At 39.9% G+C, this 18,502-nt stretch overlaps 1 protein-coding gene across 1 annotated transcript in view; it reads left to right on the top strand.

The window, feature by feature from the left end:
• The window catches only part of nrg3b (neuregulin 3b), a 203,053-nt gene that overhangs the window by 161,174 nt on the left and 23,377 nt on the right, over positions 1-18,502 (top strand). Inside the window, exons 3-4 of the mRNA XM_056430675.1 lie at positions 10,268-10,341; positions 18,040-18,066. Of these exons, the coding sequence (XP_056286650.1) occupies positions 10,268-10,341; positions 18,040-18,066 (101 nt within the window). The remainder of the gene's footprint in view (positions 1-10,267; positions 10,342-18,039; positions 18,067-18,502) is intronic.

Raw genomic sequence — 18,502 nt, 5'->3', positions numbered from 1 at the left:
ATGGATCATGTTTAGTAAGTCACCAAATGATCATCATCACCACAAACACAGCTGAGTGATGATAACGGTACCTTCCCCTCTCTTTGCCGTGTTAGATTTGTCTGGAAATATTCAAGCAATGCACTTCTTTTTTTTTAAATTATGAATCACGAGGTGGGAAGCGTGGAAGGTCAATAGATACACAACGCAGACGTCTCGTATTATACGGGGTCGAAAGGGCAAATATTATGAATATTTTACCTAAACGTACTGCTGTTGAAATTCATCCTTATTTTTCAAGAGGTTCGCTTAAAATATGTGCGTCCTTCAAAACGGAATAGTGTTTCCCCCCCGTCTGACATTATATTGTTTTGCAATTGTGTGCACACACATACAGGACTGTCTCAGAAAATTAGAATATTGTGATAAATTTTATGAGATAGGATTTTAGAGTTTTCTTAAGCTGTAAGCCATAATCAGCAATATTAAAAGAATAAAAGGCTTGCAATATTTCAGTTGATTTGTAATGAATCCAGAATGCATGACATTTTTGTTTTTTTAATTGCATTACAGAAAATAAAGAACTTTATCACAATATTCTAATTTTCTGAGACAGTCCTGTACATATAGAGAGAGAGAGAGAGAGATGAATACATCCCCTTCAGCCGCAGCCCCCCCCCCCCCCTCTCTCTCTTTCACTGTGTCCGTCTCCCCTCGCCCTTTCCTCCTCCCCCCCCCCCTGTTATCTCAGGCCCTTTGAAACAGCACCTGTTACTGACTCGCAGCTCGGGAGCGCCGCCGTGATGCAGTGTGCTCCTTAGCGTGACACACTGCCAGCTCCCGCGTTCACATTCAGCCCCGCTCACGTGCGAGAATAAAAACCAAGCCGGGACGTCTTCATCCTCCAGGAGCTCAATGACGACTTGGAGCGTTCCAATCCGAGATCGGCCACGCCAGACCAGAACAGCGTGTGCTCTGTGTTGCACTGTTTGTGCCCGTTGACATATCTCATTCTGCTAGTTGGATTCAGATGGCATTTGATAGTGAGGTGTCGTAAGTGTGTGTGTGTGTGTGTGTTATCTTGATGAATGAAATGGCTGCAGCAGCCTTGTTTACCGTCTTAGCTGATGAAATTGTAATGATCCCTGCAGCGCAATGGGGACATTGCAGCAGCAATTATAGCAGACGACGGCTCAAGAAAATGCAATATACAATAAACACATTTCCTCCCAGCAATTAGTCTTCAGGAGAAGATCCAGAAAGCAGGGGAACCTTAAAAAAAAAGGAATGAGGACAGTATAACCTTACTAAACTTTATTAACAATGCATTTACTCTAACAGTAAAGCGGCTCATTAGTCAGGAGCCTAATGAAGCTGCACTTAACTCTCGTAGAGTTGGGATGCAGCATCGGAGACAAACGGTTGCTTGACTGACACTAGATTTTAATCACAGCATTATGGCACGATATATCACACGTCAAACTTTTCATGTCCCCAGAAAATGAACTAGCTTTATAAGCGCTCTGTTTTGTCATCAAAGTAATTAGGTCTGCCCAAATTTATGATGACAATTATTTAACCGCGATCATGTTCAAAATCCACAAATTCTCCGTTTTTTTGACGGAAGGAGAAGTGGCTCGGTGACAGCCGTCCTCCTAGCTTTACTTCTTTCGGGCCTCTTCTCGGAGATTCATTTAAAGTTTACAACACGGGCACATCCTGGCGGCGGCATATCGCTCTTGTATGTAAACAGCTCACACGGAGGAATAGACATCCATCAAATCCGCTGAGGTATAAATCATGTCCAGCGTATCTTCCCTGCTGCACTGCTGCAGAACACGAATAGAGATATGTACACTACCGTTCAAAAGTTTGGGATCACCCAGACAATTTCGTGTCTTCCATGAAAAATCACACTTTTATTTATCAAATGAATATAAAATATAGTCAAGACATTGACAAGGTTAGAAATAATGCTTAATATTTGAAGTATTAATTTTGTTCTTCAAACTTCAAGCTCAAAGGAAGGCCAGTTGTATAACTTATATCACCAGCATAACTGTTTTCAGCTGTGCTAACATAATTGCACGGGTTTTCTAATCAGACATTAGTCTTCTAAGGCGATGAGCAAACACAATGTACCATTAGAACACTGGAGTGATAGTTGATGGAAATGGGCCTCTATACACCTATGGAGATATTTCATTAGAAACCAGACGTCTCCACCTAGAATAGTCATTTACCACATTAACAATGTATAGAGTGTATTTCTGATTAATTTAATGTTATCTTTATTGAAAAAACAGTGCTTTTCTTTGAAAAATAAAGTCATTTCTAAGTGATCCCAAACTTTTGAACGGTAGTGTATGGCTTATGCGATGAAAGTACAAGGCTGTCTTTATTGTGAGAAAGTTGGCCTTGTACCATGTTTGTTTTATTTAACCAGAGAACAATCTGGGCAGATTGCAGCCAACTCATAGCTATTCTTCCCTCGTACCCCATCAATAACAATGAGAGAAGTGTCAACCACTGATTAGGCTTTGATATTGAGAGTGAAACGCGTGTGTTTGTGTACACGACTGTGTGTGTGTGTGTGTGTGTGTGTAACGGGTGTGATATGTATATATGCGTATTTCTTATTAAAAAATGAATTCGATCGCTCGGAGGTGTACTTCTTCTCTGCTCATAATAAATGGATTTTAGTTATTCATTCCGATCTTCCCAGTGGTAAAAATTAGGCTGCGGTGAAAAGCGAGTGCGTCTTAAATCAACTGCCGACCCTCATCTTCCTCCTATGCTGTAGTCGTGCACTTGATATAATAGGTTGGTATCTCATTCTACAGCAGAGGCTATATCTCAAAAAGGAGCAAATTAAAATACCACAGTAGTAACCGGTTCACCGGCAACCGGTTCTGTCGAAGAGTTCCTTGATTGTTTTTGTTTATGTTTGGTGTTCTCTGTGGCGTGTGGTAACGCGCGTTATTACCTTTTTTGGCGCTTAACTTTGCGGAACTTTTATAGTTTCTGGCAAACCGCAGCAAAGTGCAAGCAGCAGGCACACGAACTTTGGCTCACGACAAAAACCGACAACAACAACGCTCTAAAATCAAACAAAAAACAACAAAAATGATAACAAAACAAAACACACAATGGAAATACAAAGATGAAAACATTTGAACACAGCGTGGATGCAAATGTTCCTCCAGCTCATCTCTTTCTGTCCAGCGCTTCAAGCAAGTCTCCACTCTCTCTCACTGCACGTCAAAACACTCAGTTTGTGTGGCAACCCTTTTCACAACTAATTTTATTTTCTGTCCTTCCTTTTACATTGCTTTTTTTGAAGCATTCATTTGAGCTCCGGCATTGGTCTCCCATTATCGATCACTTCACGTTTGGATTAAAAGTTGAGTTGAAAATGTTTGATCGTATGTTTGATTGTATTATTATTAATTATTCGTTTTCAAATTTAAACGTTCGCGTTAATCGATTTTATTTAATTCATTATTAATCGATTTTTACTTATTTTTATTTACATATAATCTTGCTAGCCGCGCTAACATTGTGACATTGCTCAGTGTTTGAGGCGAGGAGGTAGTGTTTGCCTCCCTTCTTCCTCAAATTTTTCAGATTTGTCAGCAAGCCATTGATTTTATTGTATTTGTTTTTTTGTTAAATAAATAATATTTCACTATATCATAAATCTCCATTGAGGTCATCCCATTTTCAGTTCAGAGGCGGGTCAGAGGCTGGTCGGCTGTCTGGTCTCGTCTGTCTCAGCTCACGTCTTTTTTCCTCATATTCATCCCATCCTCCCCTCCATTCCGTTCCTCCAGACAATAGACAGTTCTCCGGCTGGAGATCCTGAGAGTCCGCGTATCCTCCCGGAGAATATTTTTCTGCTTTATTTTTCTTTATGAAATTGTTTATTGTTGGTTGCATGTTATTTTATTTTTATTTTTTGGTATTTCATTCATTTTCAGTTTTTATTCAAATAAAAAAAAAAAAAAAAGGAAAAAGGAGGATTTAAATTATTCTTAAAACATTTTATTTATTTTATTTTTTTTTTTTTTTTTTTTATTGTAGTTTTAAGTTCATTATAATGTTTTTGTTTTAAAAAAATAAAAATGTGTAAATGTAATACATACTGTGTGTGTGTGTTTATATTAAAGAAAATTAAAATGAATAAACCCGTTTGTGCTCTTTTTTTCACCCCTTGCCCAAAAGAATCGATAAGAGAATCGGTAAGGAATCGAATCGATAAGGTATCGGAATCGTTAAAATCTTATCAATTCTCATCCCTACACAGTAGTCATCATCCGCACACAGTGAGATGACTTTAAATAATTTATTTCAATATTTAGCAATTAACATAATAGCGTATTGCATCTGTGCAGACCATGCATATGCAAATGTTGATTTTATTATGCAGCACTTGTAGGTCAATTTATGGAAATTAAGGGTCACGCCCAATTCAGTAATACTTATCAACACCAACTGCACCAGTTAGTGTGCAATTTGAGAAGTGGCAGTGAGTCAAAAGACGTGGTGCAGAGTGATAAATTTGCCTATTGACTGTGACAAGAAGCCCTGCTGCCAAATAATGATTGCCTTTGATAAAGAGACTGAAGAAAGTCATTTCCAAGAATAAGAATCAGGTAATTAAGAGAAAATGGATTCAGTCCAACCTTATCTGATTCAGATTATTTGTAGATTCCTTCCGTTAACTTCCTTCTCATTATGCGTAGATAACATGAAGTGCTAAATTGAAGTTATGCGGTGTCTCCTCTTAGGTTTTTGTCTTATATATTGAGTCGTTATATGCAAAAATAAGTTATTCATTTCATTTTGGCAAACAGTGCTAACAAGCTGATTATCATGTCCTGCAGTTCAGGGAGAGCAAGCTTTAGTCATAAAGCCAATCATATATATTTCATATAAATCAAGATGTTCATATTGAGTGTGAGGCTTTGAGCCTGTAACCATCATGTTGAACTCTACCAGAGGCCAAGTCTTCTGATTAAAGATGGGATTTTATACACCGCTACATGACTTCAAAGAAAACCATTTGCTTCAATCAGAATGATTGATTTTCACCATTAAAAACTACAGTTTTTTTACATATGTAAATGATAATATTTAATATGTAAAGCTACAAACCGTACATGGATGTTCATTTTCTTAACATGTGTTCTTCAAAGGTTTACATTAACAACATAAAGAGAAAACCAAGTGTATTTCTACAATTTTATTTGAATATTATTATCTCAGTGTTAGATGCCTTTGGATGGATCATTTATGTGATTACTCAAATGAGAATAACGTTTTAACACACGGTCCATATCGCAACTATTCTTGAGTTTTGAATCACTTGCTCTCCATCATCAGATGCAGAAACTTTTTTAATACAATTTCTAAGGTCAAGAATGAACTTTGACCCACAGCTTTTCAGCCAGAATGGATGATGAACCCTTCAGCAAATAAGGTTTATTTGCTTTCTTGCCGAGGACTCTCATGTCCAGGAGCTGGTTATCTAAGCTTAGCATAAAGGCTGGAAACACATGAAGTAGCTGGTCTGCCTGGCTCTGTCCAAAGGTGATAAAATATGCCTAACTTTAAAATTCACTAACAGTAACACGGTATATCTTCCTTGCTCATCCATACAAAAACATAAGCATTTTGCCAAAAAAAAACATATTTTCACTATAGGCTGTGCACAATTTCCCATTGTCACCAGATGCCATTGAACGTAAAAGCCTGAGTGGAGTCCGTATGCACTCAACACTGCACAGAGAAACTGTCGTTCATATGGACTGTTTGTAGACGACATGTGGAAGTTAATATGCATGGGCAACAGGGATTTAATGAAGAGTTGAGTTGACACGATCACATTCCCATTCCGTCCCCCCTCCTTGAACCTCTTTCCCCTCGCCCTTGCACTCAAACTATCCTCAATTTGTCTTCACGCTAATTAACAGGTGATTAGTTCTGAGGCAGCGGTCCCCACCCCTCCGTCATCCTCCAGACTCAGAGGCGTGTTTCTCCGTGACTTGAACATGTGTTAAAGGCAGCTGGGTAGTCTCAGCTCCGGAGCAGTGGGGGGGGAAACATGCTCCGACTCTATAGCTGCTGCTCATCCACACAGCGGCTGCAGGATACAAACACACACACACACACACACACGCACATACGCACACTTGAGAAAGCTGTCTCAGGTAGCCGGAGCGACACACACATCTGGGTTCTCATTGTGATATGACCCCCTTTTGCAACAAACAGAGGCGCACACACATAAATACAAGCTCTGGAAGATATACGTCCCAAACGCATACTCGAGGAGCGTCATTATCACACATTGTTTATCATCCATTCCACGCCATGTTCACACAAACACATTTACAAGGCATTGTTTGCGTCTCACTGAGGGACGGCCGAGCTTGTTTCCCGATGCCACAACGATGGAAGATGGGGAGAGTTGGAGACGTAGACAAACATAAAGCCGGCCCAGAAGTAAACAGATAGCCAGACAGGCATTCTGCCTTTGGGTTCGTGATTCAGAATACTAATGAGGCGTCTCAGGGATAGAAGGTGATAAAGGATAGAGCCAGGTAACGGCAGGGGAGGGACGCTCTACCCTTGAAATCTGTTGAATTTGTACGGTACATGATTGGCTGTTTGACTGTGACTGGCGCCTTGACAGAAAGGGGACAGTGCTTGAGTTTAATACCAAATCAAGTAATCTGTTTTTTAACTGCAAACAAAGAGATGCCCAAAAGTTTGTATCTGGCAACGCAGAAAATATCAGCATCAGCAAGGTTTCCTGTGATATGGATGGGACAACTTTTCTGATAAAAGATGAACTTTGTGTGTCCTGGGATTCTAATATTTTTAAATTCCACTGTGGCATTGTAATAATTACTCCCATAGAAAAGCAGTTTTGATTTGGTAATTATTCTGATATTTTTCCATGAGTCATTTGGATCGGTGCGTTGTGATTTTGCATATTCCATGTACAATGCCTGGGCTGATTTAATGGTGTATATCCACTGTAATTAATGATGATTTTTAAAGGCATATTCTCTTTCATAATTGTTCACTTATATCCTTTTCGCTTTCGTTGTCTTGTCTGATTGTGTAAGATGCATATTTAGTGCATTACGTAAAGGGACCATCATAATTCAACTCATGCGATTCAGCAAAGACATTTTTTGATGCACTATACTGTATTATGCAATTGATTAATAAAACAAGCCCCAGCTCACAAATATAGTGAACAGAAGCTGGTTAATATGTATGAAACAAATTAACTACAGTATCATCTACATAACTTGATTGAATCCTCAAATTAGTTTGGTCATCATATCTACCACGAAGGAACATTTCCAAAAATATCACCATAAAACTGCAGTTGTCACACAAAGTTATTATTGCTCTATTAGTAGCAATGTGTGCTGCTCTAGAGGACAACATAACATGTTATCATTTATTTGTTTGTATGGCGTGAAGGAACAACTTCCCAGGGACTTTGCGTTGTCCTTCTTTTCAGTTTGATTAAAAGGTAGAAGTCTGTCTGTGGGAGAGACAATAACAGGAAAGAATCAAGTTCTTTATCCCCCTCCTTTTCTTGCCTGAGCGGATAACGATGGAAGTTTTTTTATTTCACAAATGAAAAGAAGAATTTGAGTTTTGTTAAGGGTATATTTCACACATCAGTTGAACAGTAATGAGTTGCACTTTAATGTTGCAGTTAGAGTTTTTACTGCCACATAATACAAATTGACTGTTTCAACGACCATGCCCTGCAGCCCGACAGCAGCGCTGTTCCCTATGAGTTGTACTGAGACTTCCAAAGCTTTTCAAAACTACTTTATAGCAAAGCTGTGATTTAAAATATTTTGTGTGGCTATAATCAGTATTTTTTATAATTGCAATGGAACACACGGCTGTATGTGATGGAAGGGGAAAGGTTCACTTTTAATGAAGAACGACTCTGCAGATCCACTCAGCTGTATTAAGAATTACAATCTCTTTTAACTCACTGATTTGGGTTTCCGGCAGCCAACTTTATTGGTTTGATTAACATTACATTTTCATTTCAGCTGAAGCTTTTATCCAAAACAACTTAAAATCATGTTTCATTCATACACCGTTACATGGAGCAATCCAGGGTTACGTGTCTTGCTCAAGGACACATCAACTAGGGCGGGGATTGAAACGCCGACCCCATGATTGAAAGACGGACCTGCTAACCTCTGACCCACAGTCGCTAATTAACTCTATGCGCACTCGTATTCTGTCATTTCCAGAAGCAGCAAGGCTTCTGTTTTCAGCAGAAAAGCTCAAAAAATCCCACCATTATCTCTCCAGTACGAAAAGACAGACAGAAAAACATCCCGGCGAACATAGTGGAACTAATGTTCCACTATGTTCCTTTGGAGGCATGAAATCACAAAAAACAGGTGCAACATCTGAACAGCCAGATGCAGGTGCATTAGCACCACGATCAGCTTTGAATCAGCACAAAATGAGAGGACCGGATACTGTATCCTATTCATTTTCATTAATTTGTGAAGTTCCATTCTGCATTATAGAGGAAATTGGAAGTATAAGACGCTGCACATTCTGAGCTGAGACACATTGCACAAATAAAAGCTAAAATAAAAGCTAAAATCTTCCACCGTTTTCTCTCTTATCCAATTTAACCGACAGCTTATGCTGCTCGGTTGGTTTTAAAGAACTCGGCTGTTTGCATTGTTGTTTTTTATTTCTCTTCAAGCTATCGGATTGAGCCGAGCGAGCGAATGGTCGACTTCCGCCTGCGGTCGCTCATCCGGGACATTAGACCGCACATGAGAGCGGTGACACCGGTGGATACGTGGCGGACAGATATTGACGGATAAAGCGCGAGCGCAAATCCCAACAGTTTACCAACAATATGTCATCGACCAAATAGAGAAAATATTGACAACTTTGACATATCGCTCACTCGAGTGCAAGTGTATGTTGAACTAGACACATCAAAGCAAATCCCCCAATTGTCTCCCGTAAGCCGTGAAGGCGCATGGGAAGGATCCGCCCACTCAATGTGCTCCGACTGAAGATGGACGTGAAAAATGCCTATAAGTCCTCTTTGAGGCAAAAGCTATAGAGAATTGTTCCAAACTCGTACTGAGTGCAGATGGACAACGTCAAACTTTTTATCTCTCACCTGATTTGTAGGCGGAACTTTACACGTTTTTGTGAAAATAAAACCAGAACAAGTGTTTTTTTACCTTCGCATTGAAAATGCGGAGAAGGTTATGTTTTGATCGGCGTGTATTCATTTATTTATGTGTATGCGTGTTATTGTTATTCGCATAACTCAAAAAGTATTAAACCGAATCGCATGAAATTTGGTGGGATGATTGGTTATTATCCGGGGACCATTTAATTCGATTTTGCGATCGATCGGGTCAAAGGTCAAGGTCAATGTCATGAAACGGTCAAAATCTTCTTTTTAACATAGCGTGGTCAATTTTTATCCAATTGGCATGCAACTAATGCCAAAATGTTCATAATTCAATGCCCGTTCTTGTGATATGCGAAGGTATGCGCTCTACCGAGTGCCCGTTCTAGTTTCATTTGTTATTCTTTATTTTGCACAGGATTGGTTAAAAATCTTGAATGATGCATAACCAATAATAATGTAGAACGATGAGGGTATTACTGAGATATTGCAGCATACCCAGCCAAACTTCAAAATGTCATAATTTCTCGAGCTATATATCTCTGACAGCTGCTGAGGGATCTGCAGGCGTCAACAGTGGAGAGATATTTATTTGACGTAGAAGCAAAATATCTGGACTGTGCCAGGACGTTGTTTATATGAGCGTTCTAACTATGGCACTGTAGATCTTGAGTTGTCTGCATCACGCCAAGTGCTCTCCATCCCAGTTCCCCGTTTCTTCCACTGGGACCTGGCATTCCTGTCAGTCATGTGCTATCAGTGAGGCTGCAGACGCTGCTTCGGCCTGCTCAACTATCTTCCCCTCCCTCTCTCTTTCTGCTCACCCCACCCCTCTCGACAGTTTCGGTGTATCTCCCCGTGCCACCTCGGTCCTCGATGAGCACTCGACTTTTTTTACAATCCATTCAGTCTTCGTTCCAGGTTTCCTCTTCTTAACTTTCCTTATCTGGAATTCTTCCGCTGATATAGTTCATGCTGTACTCGAGTCCTTTTTGCTTGATTTGTCTTACTTCTAATCTTGCTCTCTATCTCTTTTTTTTCTCTCCCTCTCTCTCTCTCTCGCAGGTGTAAGGAGGGCTACCATGGGCTACGCTGTGACCAGTTTGTACCCAAGACAGATGCTCTCTTGTCAGACCCAAGTACGCTCTCTTTTCTATTTCATACCCTCCGATACCAGTGAATTGATCTGCGGCGTGAAAACAAATTCCAACATGAGCAAATCTCTGACTGTCCTGTATCAGTCAAGGAGATGAATACAAACCAAGTGAGATCCGCCTCACATTAACTCTTGTAGCACAGGGCCCTAAAGGTGCGTTCACACCAAAAGCGATGCGATTTTTCCGCGCGACCGAATCCCATGAAAAGTCAACGTACAGACGCGTGTGGCTGCGATAGACGCGAATGGCATCGCTTTTGGTGTGAATGCACCTTAAGCCTTAAAGGGGTGAAGGTGGCAACCATGAACATCTCTCTCTCCCCTTGTTTCTTCTCACTATGTTTCTTTTCAATAATGAAGGCAGAAAATACCACAAATATTGTATTTCAAGTAAAGTGAAAATGCTGAAGTAATTTGATGATACGTCTCGGACCAGATAACATGACGATATGGCTGATGTATGAAGTCTCGCAGGTAGTGTTACTGCATGTATTTCAGAAGAACCGATGTTTCAGTTGCTGTATCATCTACATTTAGCTTAATATTTCCATTTCCTTTTTCATAACACGTGGTGATACGTTTATTAATACTGTCATAATGTGGAGATTTCCATTTTTAATCTGAATGTGGACATTATTAGAGCACATAAAACAGGATTAAGTTACTGGACACTGGGCTTCTTTATTGGCCCACATTGGTCCAGAGCCACCATTTATATTTAAGGATTAAAAACTGTGCATAAAACTTCCTGTATCTTTTATTCACGTCTTTAATCTTGATTTGCTTTAGTCTCGCTAAAAAGGAAAAAACGCCTGCAATTACCTCTTCTTCACGAAAAACAATTCCCCAGGAGTCTTTGAATCCCCCATGACGGCTGTGTAGAGTAGTTGCAAAATAAAGCAAAAGTCAGAGGTACAAGGAAGAGAAATTGGTGACCCGGAGCCTTTCCCATGAGGCTGCGGCTTTACAAATCCACACGCTTTTATGAAGTGGCTTGGCTCCTCTGCACCAAGAGTCAAGAGAGAAAACTTAACTTATATTGCCTTCTGTTTGATACCACCAGGCCCACTGAGAGTCCATTAATGGGGTCACAAGTGTCACAAAGCATGTTTCTTCCTCCCTCATTGCAGCCAGTTTTCACAGTGCGATCGATTTGCTCTTCGATAGGCAGGCGTCCATGTCTGTGCCCGTCCAGGTCAGGAGATGTTATGTTGCTCTTTGAGATAAACTGAGTTGTATAGTGTTGCCCAATAATGTTCAGCAGATTACAAACACAGTTATGGTACGTTTGCATTCATTCAAAATGTATAAGACAATAAGCCTCAGAAGGCCAATGTGATATGTGTATATGCCTTTTTATGCACATAGTTTATAGCATAGCAGACTCTGCAGTATAGTATGCTGTACATGCATTTGTGTTGGATACATTAGAATTTAGAAACTATATTTCCCGCAGTGTACAGAGACTGAAAGCACTTCAACACAAAATTATTCTTTGGAAAAGATTTCTCTTTTAAAAATATAGCAGGCTTGAAGTTAATAATTGAAGTGGATTGATTTTCTTTTTTTACAAAAGGTTTTTCAGATGATCGGAAAACTTTGTTTTAGGGACATGCATCTTTTATAGCTGAAGATATAAGCCTTTGAAAATGAGTAACGACAGTAGAAACATGCCAGATAACAGCATTATGTTACAAAACTATTGCACTTACTGCTCTCGCTGCTGCTTGTGATGTATCCAGAATAGTTTAACCCTCCTGTTACCTTCACATTTACTAACATATTTTACCCTCGGGGTCAATTTGACCCCAGCAATTAAAACCTCCAGAAAATTATTAGAATTAATATTGTTTCCCAAATTTAAGTGTGAGGTACTTTATGTTTGTTTGTTGACTACCTAAATATCCCTTTAAATATATAAAAAAGTTGATATTTCTTATATGTTTGACACAGTGAAAAACAGCCTGGGGTCAAATTGACCCCAAGGAACACCGACATTAAACATTGAATGGGGTCAAATTGACCCGAAAGGTAACAGGAGGGTTAAGGCCCGTTCTCTTCTTACGACCTCCTAAAACAAAGCAATGTGTTGAGTCCTGAAGGTTTAAAATTAACCTGTCGCAACCTGCACAAAAAACATAATAAACATACATTTTTGGTGTCTTCTTCATATGATATGATCGTAAATGCAGCCTTGCTTGACATGAAAATATAAGGATTTACTGGAAAGCAAGGCGTTACCAGTGCAGGGTCCATTCAGCGGTTGCCTTTCTCAAACAACGTGTCTTCAGATTTTATTTTGAGCAGCAAAAAACGCTGACAAAGTACACAAAAGAATAAACGTTCAAAACGATCACACGGTCATACGGTAATAAAAAAAAATCTGCTCTCTTGTCTAAATGCCGTCATGATGTCATGAAATCACCTGACTCGAGCGTCAGTCATTAACATAAACATCTTTCAATATATTTCACCTATAGTTCCTACACCGTGAGCATAATTCTGAATATTAAATTATAAACAATTCTGAAACTTCAATTTACTAAAAACCCACTTGTGGCTCTTACAGCTTGCTTTCTTTTTCTTTTCTTGAAAGTACTGGATAAACCATGTTTAAGAAATCTTAATCAGGACTATCGTTGTGTCATGAACTCATCCTCAACATCTTCTATCGGGAGGGTGGGAGAAAAAAAGGATGATATCACAACGCTGGATACAAATTGCATTGTACTGCCACTGCACCTGTTCCCCACAAATGAGCTGTGTCTCGGCCACAATCCTGCAGCCACCGCAAGAGATAAGTGTACCCTGGAGGATTTGAGAGAGGGATGACGCCAATTGTGTAGCCTCTGTTGATACAAAGTAATAAAGTTTACCCGTGATTACCTGGGGTTCGAGGATTATCCTGCATTTTAAAGCCGATTCATTCAATAACATGCAGGCATACACGCACACGCTATCAGCAACTGCAAGTGGGAGGAGCTCCAGTGAAATTAAATTCATTCAAGTATACACTACCGTTCAAAAGTTTGGGGTCACTTAGAAATGTCTTTATTTTTCAAAGAAAAGCACTGTTTTTTCAATAAAGATGACATTAATCAAAAATACACACTATACATTGTTAATGTGGTAAATGACTATTCTAAGTGGAAACGTCATAGGTGTAGAGAGGCCCATTTCCATCAACTATCAGTGTTCTAATGGTACATTGTGTTTGCTAATCGCCTTAGAAGACTAATGTCTGATTAGAAAACCCGTGCAATTATGTTAGCACAGCTGAAAACAGTTATGCTGGTGATATAAGCTATACAACTGGCCTTCCTTTGAGCTTGAAGTTTGAAGAACAAAATTAATACTTCAAATATTAATCATTATTTCTAACCTTGTCAATGTCTTGACTATATTTTCTATTCAATTTTCATCATTTGATAAATAAAAGTGAGTTTTCATGGAAGACACGAAATTGTCTGGATGACCCCAAACTTTTGAACGGTAGTGTATGTGTGTATGAGCAGGTTTGTGTTTCCAGGCTTGTTTTACAAGTAAAGTATAATCTTAACATCTTCAGCCTTACACCCAAATTATACACTGGGGAGATAAAAGTTTCATCTGCCACGCACGCTTTTCTCTCTTAACCTTTTTTCTTCTTCTTCTGAAATCGATCTCTGCGCTCCTCACAGTCACAAATCATCATCGCCTCTCACGCTTTGTCTTGGTATCGACTGGCCGCAAGGCAGCCACTCGGCAGCGCCGCTCCGTCACACACGCATCCTTACAAAGGTGTAGCGAGACTGTCGCGAAAAGCCCAGGGGCGAAAAGGACAAAGAGGCTCCCTGTCGGCTCCTCCAGCTCCACTGCTGTGAACTCGGCCTCGGAGATGAGATGGCGAGAAGGTGCCGTGGTCTTGCATATTGGTTCACAGTGGGGAAGGGGCGGGGTCTTTAATTGGATGCAGGGAGGTGTAGGAAGGCTGTAATATAGCGGCCTCTAAGTCGAGGGGTAGTTACGGGCATGCAACTGTTAGGTTGTAATAGTTTATTTTGATAACATCTGCAGAGGTCTTATGTTTTAAATTAATACATATAGAAAGATATTATAATAGAAAATATTAGGGAGAATATTGATATTGTTATTAATGTATTATGAAGCATAGGGGTAATGTTTACTCTATGCAAATGTAAATGGCAAGAATTAATGTATATTGCATGAGAGTGAATGTTAGTTAGTATTATAGATCGACGAGGCCGGTTGAATTCCGTCAAGTGACTTACAAAAACAAGGAACTTTTATTGTGAAAGTGACTTTAATGAGGACAATAACAAGACAGGACTCTTATTGTGAAAATACTTGTTTAGCGACTTGACCGGAAGTGACGTTTTGACCGGGGCCGGTGAGATTGAGTATGAAACTCCGTGGATTAGAGAAATCGGGTCTCTTCTACAGGTATCGGAGGCGCCGGGAGCCGAGGAAGAGCGCCTTGAATGTTTGTTCTACACTTCCTGCCATTAAATGTTGATAACTTAATTCACGCGCGTCCGGAAGCCTGTTTTCCATCATCTGCGAAGTGCCCAGTTTCAGAACTACTTTACACAACTCAGGTGGCTGCAGCTGGTTGCACCTTTGAGACGACGTGTTGTTTGGTGGAAGATGGAAGAGGAGAAGCGAGGAGGCGAGCTTGGTTTTACCCAGCTGACTTACAAAGAGGAAGAAGGCAAGCCTCGAATTTGAACTATTTATGTTCGGTAGATATTAGGTCTGGTGGTGAGTAGCTGCACAGGATATTGAGTTCAATAACACACACGCACACACACACAAACAAACATTGGCTCCCCAGTTCCCTGCTCGCCCCAAACGAAGAAGGGGATTACGGATTTGATTCACTTCTGCCATTGTCTCGCCCACCCGCCAGATTCGTGCCTCTCTATCGGGCCAAGAGCCTCTGACACGATGCACAGGTATTCTCCGCGCTCGCTCGAGGCTCCCACAAGACGGCGTAAAGGGATTCCCGGGGGTGCTTTGATTCGCCAGCACAATGGATTGGGAGCCTGCATGCGTTGCGATTGGTGAATGTCTCCGGACGAGGCATCGCCAGGGCGAGGGATGCGTATCAGTGTTGTAACGACATCATCTGCACAGGCTGTGACAGTCAGGGCGATTTAGAGTGGAGAAAGTGTTGGCTGTTGCCACGGGCAATCGCAGAGAGAGGCTCGAACGGATAATGCGGCTCAGGCAACGTCGGAGAGGAACCGCATTCACGTCTTCGGCCTCGCCGAATGTCGGCTCGACGGTGACAGTCGGCGCCAAAAGCGTCGTCCTCGTCTCCGTCATGCAGGTATATCTCAAAACTCGGAAACAGCAGAAGGCTTAATGTCCGCAGGATAGAAGAGATTGTTTTGATCAATAATTTGTAAGTTGTTATTCGACGGACTATGAATCAGTAAGAGCGGATAATAATCCTCGGGGCTACGAAAATTATGGATCGACATTGTGTTCAGTAAAAACATAATGATGACTTACATTTCATTAAAATATAAACATAAGTTAATGTGTTAATCAATGATTAATTATGGGTTTTTAGACTCGCCTTTGTTTATATGTTCTCTCTGTTATTGCAGGAGTTGTGGAAATCCCCTTTCCTCATTAAGAGTGTGTTAGGCACTCGAAGAGTAAATCTTGGCTTTGTATTAAATACAAAGGATCAGCACGCGCTCTGAAACTTTCCCCGAATCGTCAAAGTTTTCTGACTGTATTTCAAATGTCTTCATTTACAATAAAAACGCCTATTTCCTCAAATCACACCCCTTAATAGAGCAAGATAACTTTCTCCAATTATTATGAATCCGTTCATCCAAATGATCAGTGGTGCTTTTTATGTGAAACTGCCTCCAGTTCTCGGGTGTTTTTATGTTTCCCTAAACTTACAAAGCCACGGTGCTGACATATTTTCCTGATGTACAATTAAAATGCATCCGAGAACAGATGTTTTTTTTTCTCTCTGTTGAATTGTGCCCACTACTTAATCTGTTAGGAGCCTGGCAGGCCGCATTAAAGTTAAAACTCACACACCACCTCTGTCGGAAAAGCAATTACTAGTGAGGGTTTCATTTTAATTTAAATGAGATAACATTACAGTGACATGAAAAAGAGACTCTGTCAGGATGTAAAGAACACGCGTGCTCCTTTTTATCGGTTTCCCCACCACTGGGATTTGGGGGGGGGGGGAGGGGGAAGACTTAACTGCATGAAGAAAGAGTGTGAGCGTGTGTGTGTGTGTGGGGGGGGGGGTTATATGTGTGTGTGTGTGGGAAACAAAAACATACAGACAAAAGCAACATCCTGTATGGCTACGATTGCGCATGTAAACATGTGTGTTTGTCTTAAACTGACCAGCTATTGAATATTGAGACAGAGGAGAACAATTACCTCAGGCTCAAATCAATATATATATATATATATGTATGTATATATGTATATATATATGTATGTTTATATATATGTATGTATATATATATATATATATATATATATGTATGTATATATATGTATGTATATATATGTATGTATATATATGTATGTATATATATGTATGTATGTATATATGTATGTATATGTATGTATATATATGTATGTATATATATATATATGTATATATGTATGTATATATATATATATGTATGTATATATATGTGTGTATATATATATATATATATATACAGGACTGTCTCAGAAAATTAGAATATTGTGATAAAGTTCTTTATTTTCTGTAATGCAATTAAAAAAACAAAAATGTCATGCATTCTGGATTCATTACAAATCAACTGAAATATTGCAACCTTTTATTCTTTTAATATTGCTGATTATGGTTTACAGCTTAAGAAAACTCTAAAATCCTATCTCATAAAATTTGAATATTTCCTCAGACCAAGTAAAAAAAAAGATTTATAACAGCAAAACAAAATCAAACATTTGAAAATGTGTTTCCAGGTGTTTCGAGTTAATTAGACGATTCAAGTGATTTGTTTAATACCCTACTAGTATACTTTTTCATGATATTCTAATATTTAGAAATAGGATATTTGAGTTTTCTTAAGCTGTAAGCCATAATCAGCAATATTAAAAGAATAAAAGGCTTGCAATATTTCAGTTGATTTGTAATGAATCCAGAATGCATGACATTTTTGTTTTTTTAATTGCATTACAGAAAATAAAGAACTTTATCACAATATTCTAATTTTCTGAGACAGTCCTGTATATATTGATTTGCCCTGTGCAAAGGAACGTCAGTGACATAAAGCTATGTGATATGTCTTAACGTTTTGTTTTTTATGATCCTTCCTCTAATCCTCTGCCCCGTAACTTTTGTTGTTTTCGTTCTTCCTTCAATGCCACTGTAGGCCGTATGAATTCAGAGCGTATTTCGCAGAAAGCATCGCGAGCGCCTGGGGCTGCCTGGCTGATTACCTGGCGCTCGAGGGAGGGCCGTGTCGGAGGAAGCCGTCAACCCGGCGTTATGGTCCAGTTGCAGCATGTGTCTCTCCCTACGGTGAATTCTGAGTAAGATATAGGCACATCGTGTTGTAACTGTTTTATTCCCCCCCCTTTCCCTCTCTCTCCCTCTCCCTCTCCCCTGTTTGCCCGTCCCCTCCCTTCTTCTCATGCTATCTGGCCTCGAACGGAACAGCGGATGAACTCGGGATTGAGTTCATGGGTAAGACAACTTTTCATTTACTCTTTGGAGCGTTCGTTAATGTGTCTTACGGGCTTTGAAATGCTGTACATAAGAAACACAGAATCCAGCACAACAGGGCCACTCACCTTGGAAAATTAATGCGGGCCAGTCGCCATGGAAACACCGTTGTGGTGAATTAGGTGTATGCCGTCTGCATGAAGAACAGTGCGGTTCTAGACGACGGAGCAATGAAGACAACATGCAGCAGTTAACGTGTGAATGTCTGTCGACTTGCCGGCGACATGTGTGTAAATCCAGATTAGCAGCAACTTCTGGATCTGTTGCTTTATAGATAGATATAGGGAGAAAACAACCTGTCTTTATTTTGAGTTATAACGGTCTATTCAAATGCAATGGGCGGCAATGGAAATACAATTTCAACCTCTTTGGGTACCTTTCAACATTTCAGGCAGTT

Source organism: Pseudoliparis swirei, chromosome 13 (assembly GCF_029220125.1).
Source record: "Pseudoliparis swirei isolate HS2019 ecotype Mariana Trench chromosome 13, NWPU_hadal_v1, whole genome shotgun sequence".
In the NCBI taxonomy this organism is placed as follows: domain Eukaryota; kingdom Metazoa; phylum Chordata; class Actinopteri; order Perciformes; family Liparidae; genus Pseudoliparis; species Pseudoliparis swirei.
This window is presented reverse-complemented; position numbering and strand designations above follow the sequence as displayed.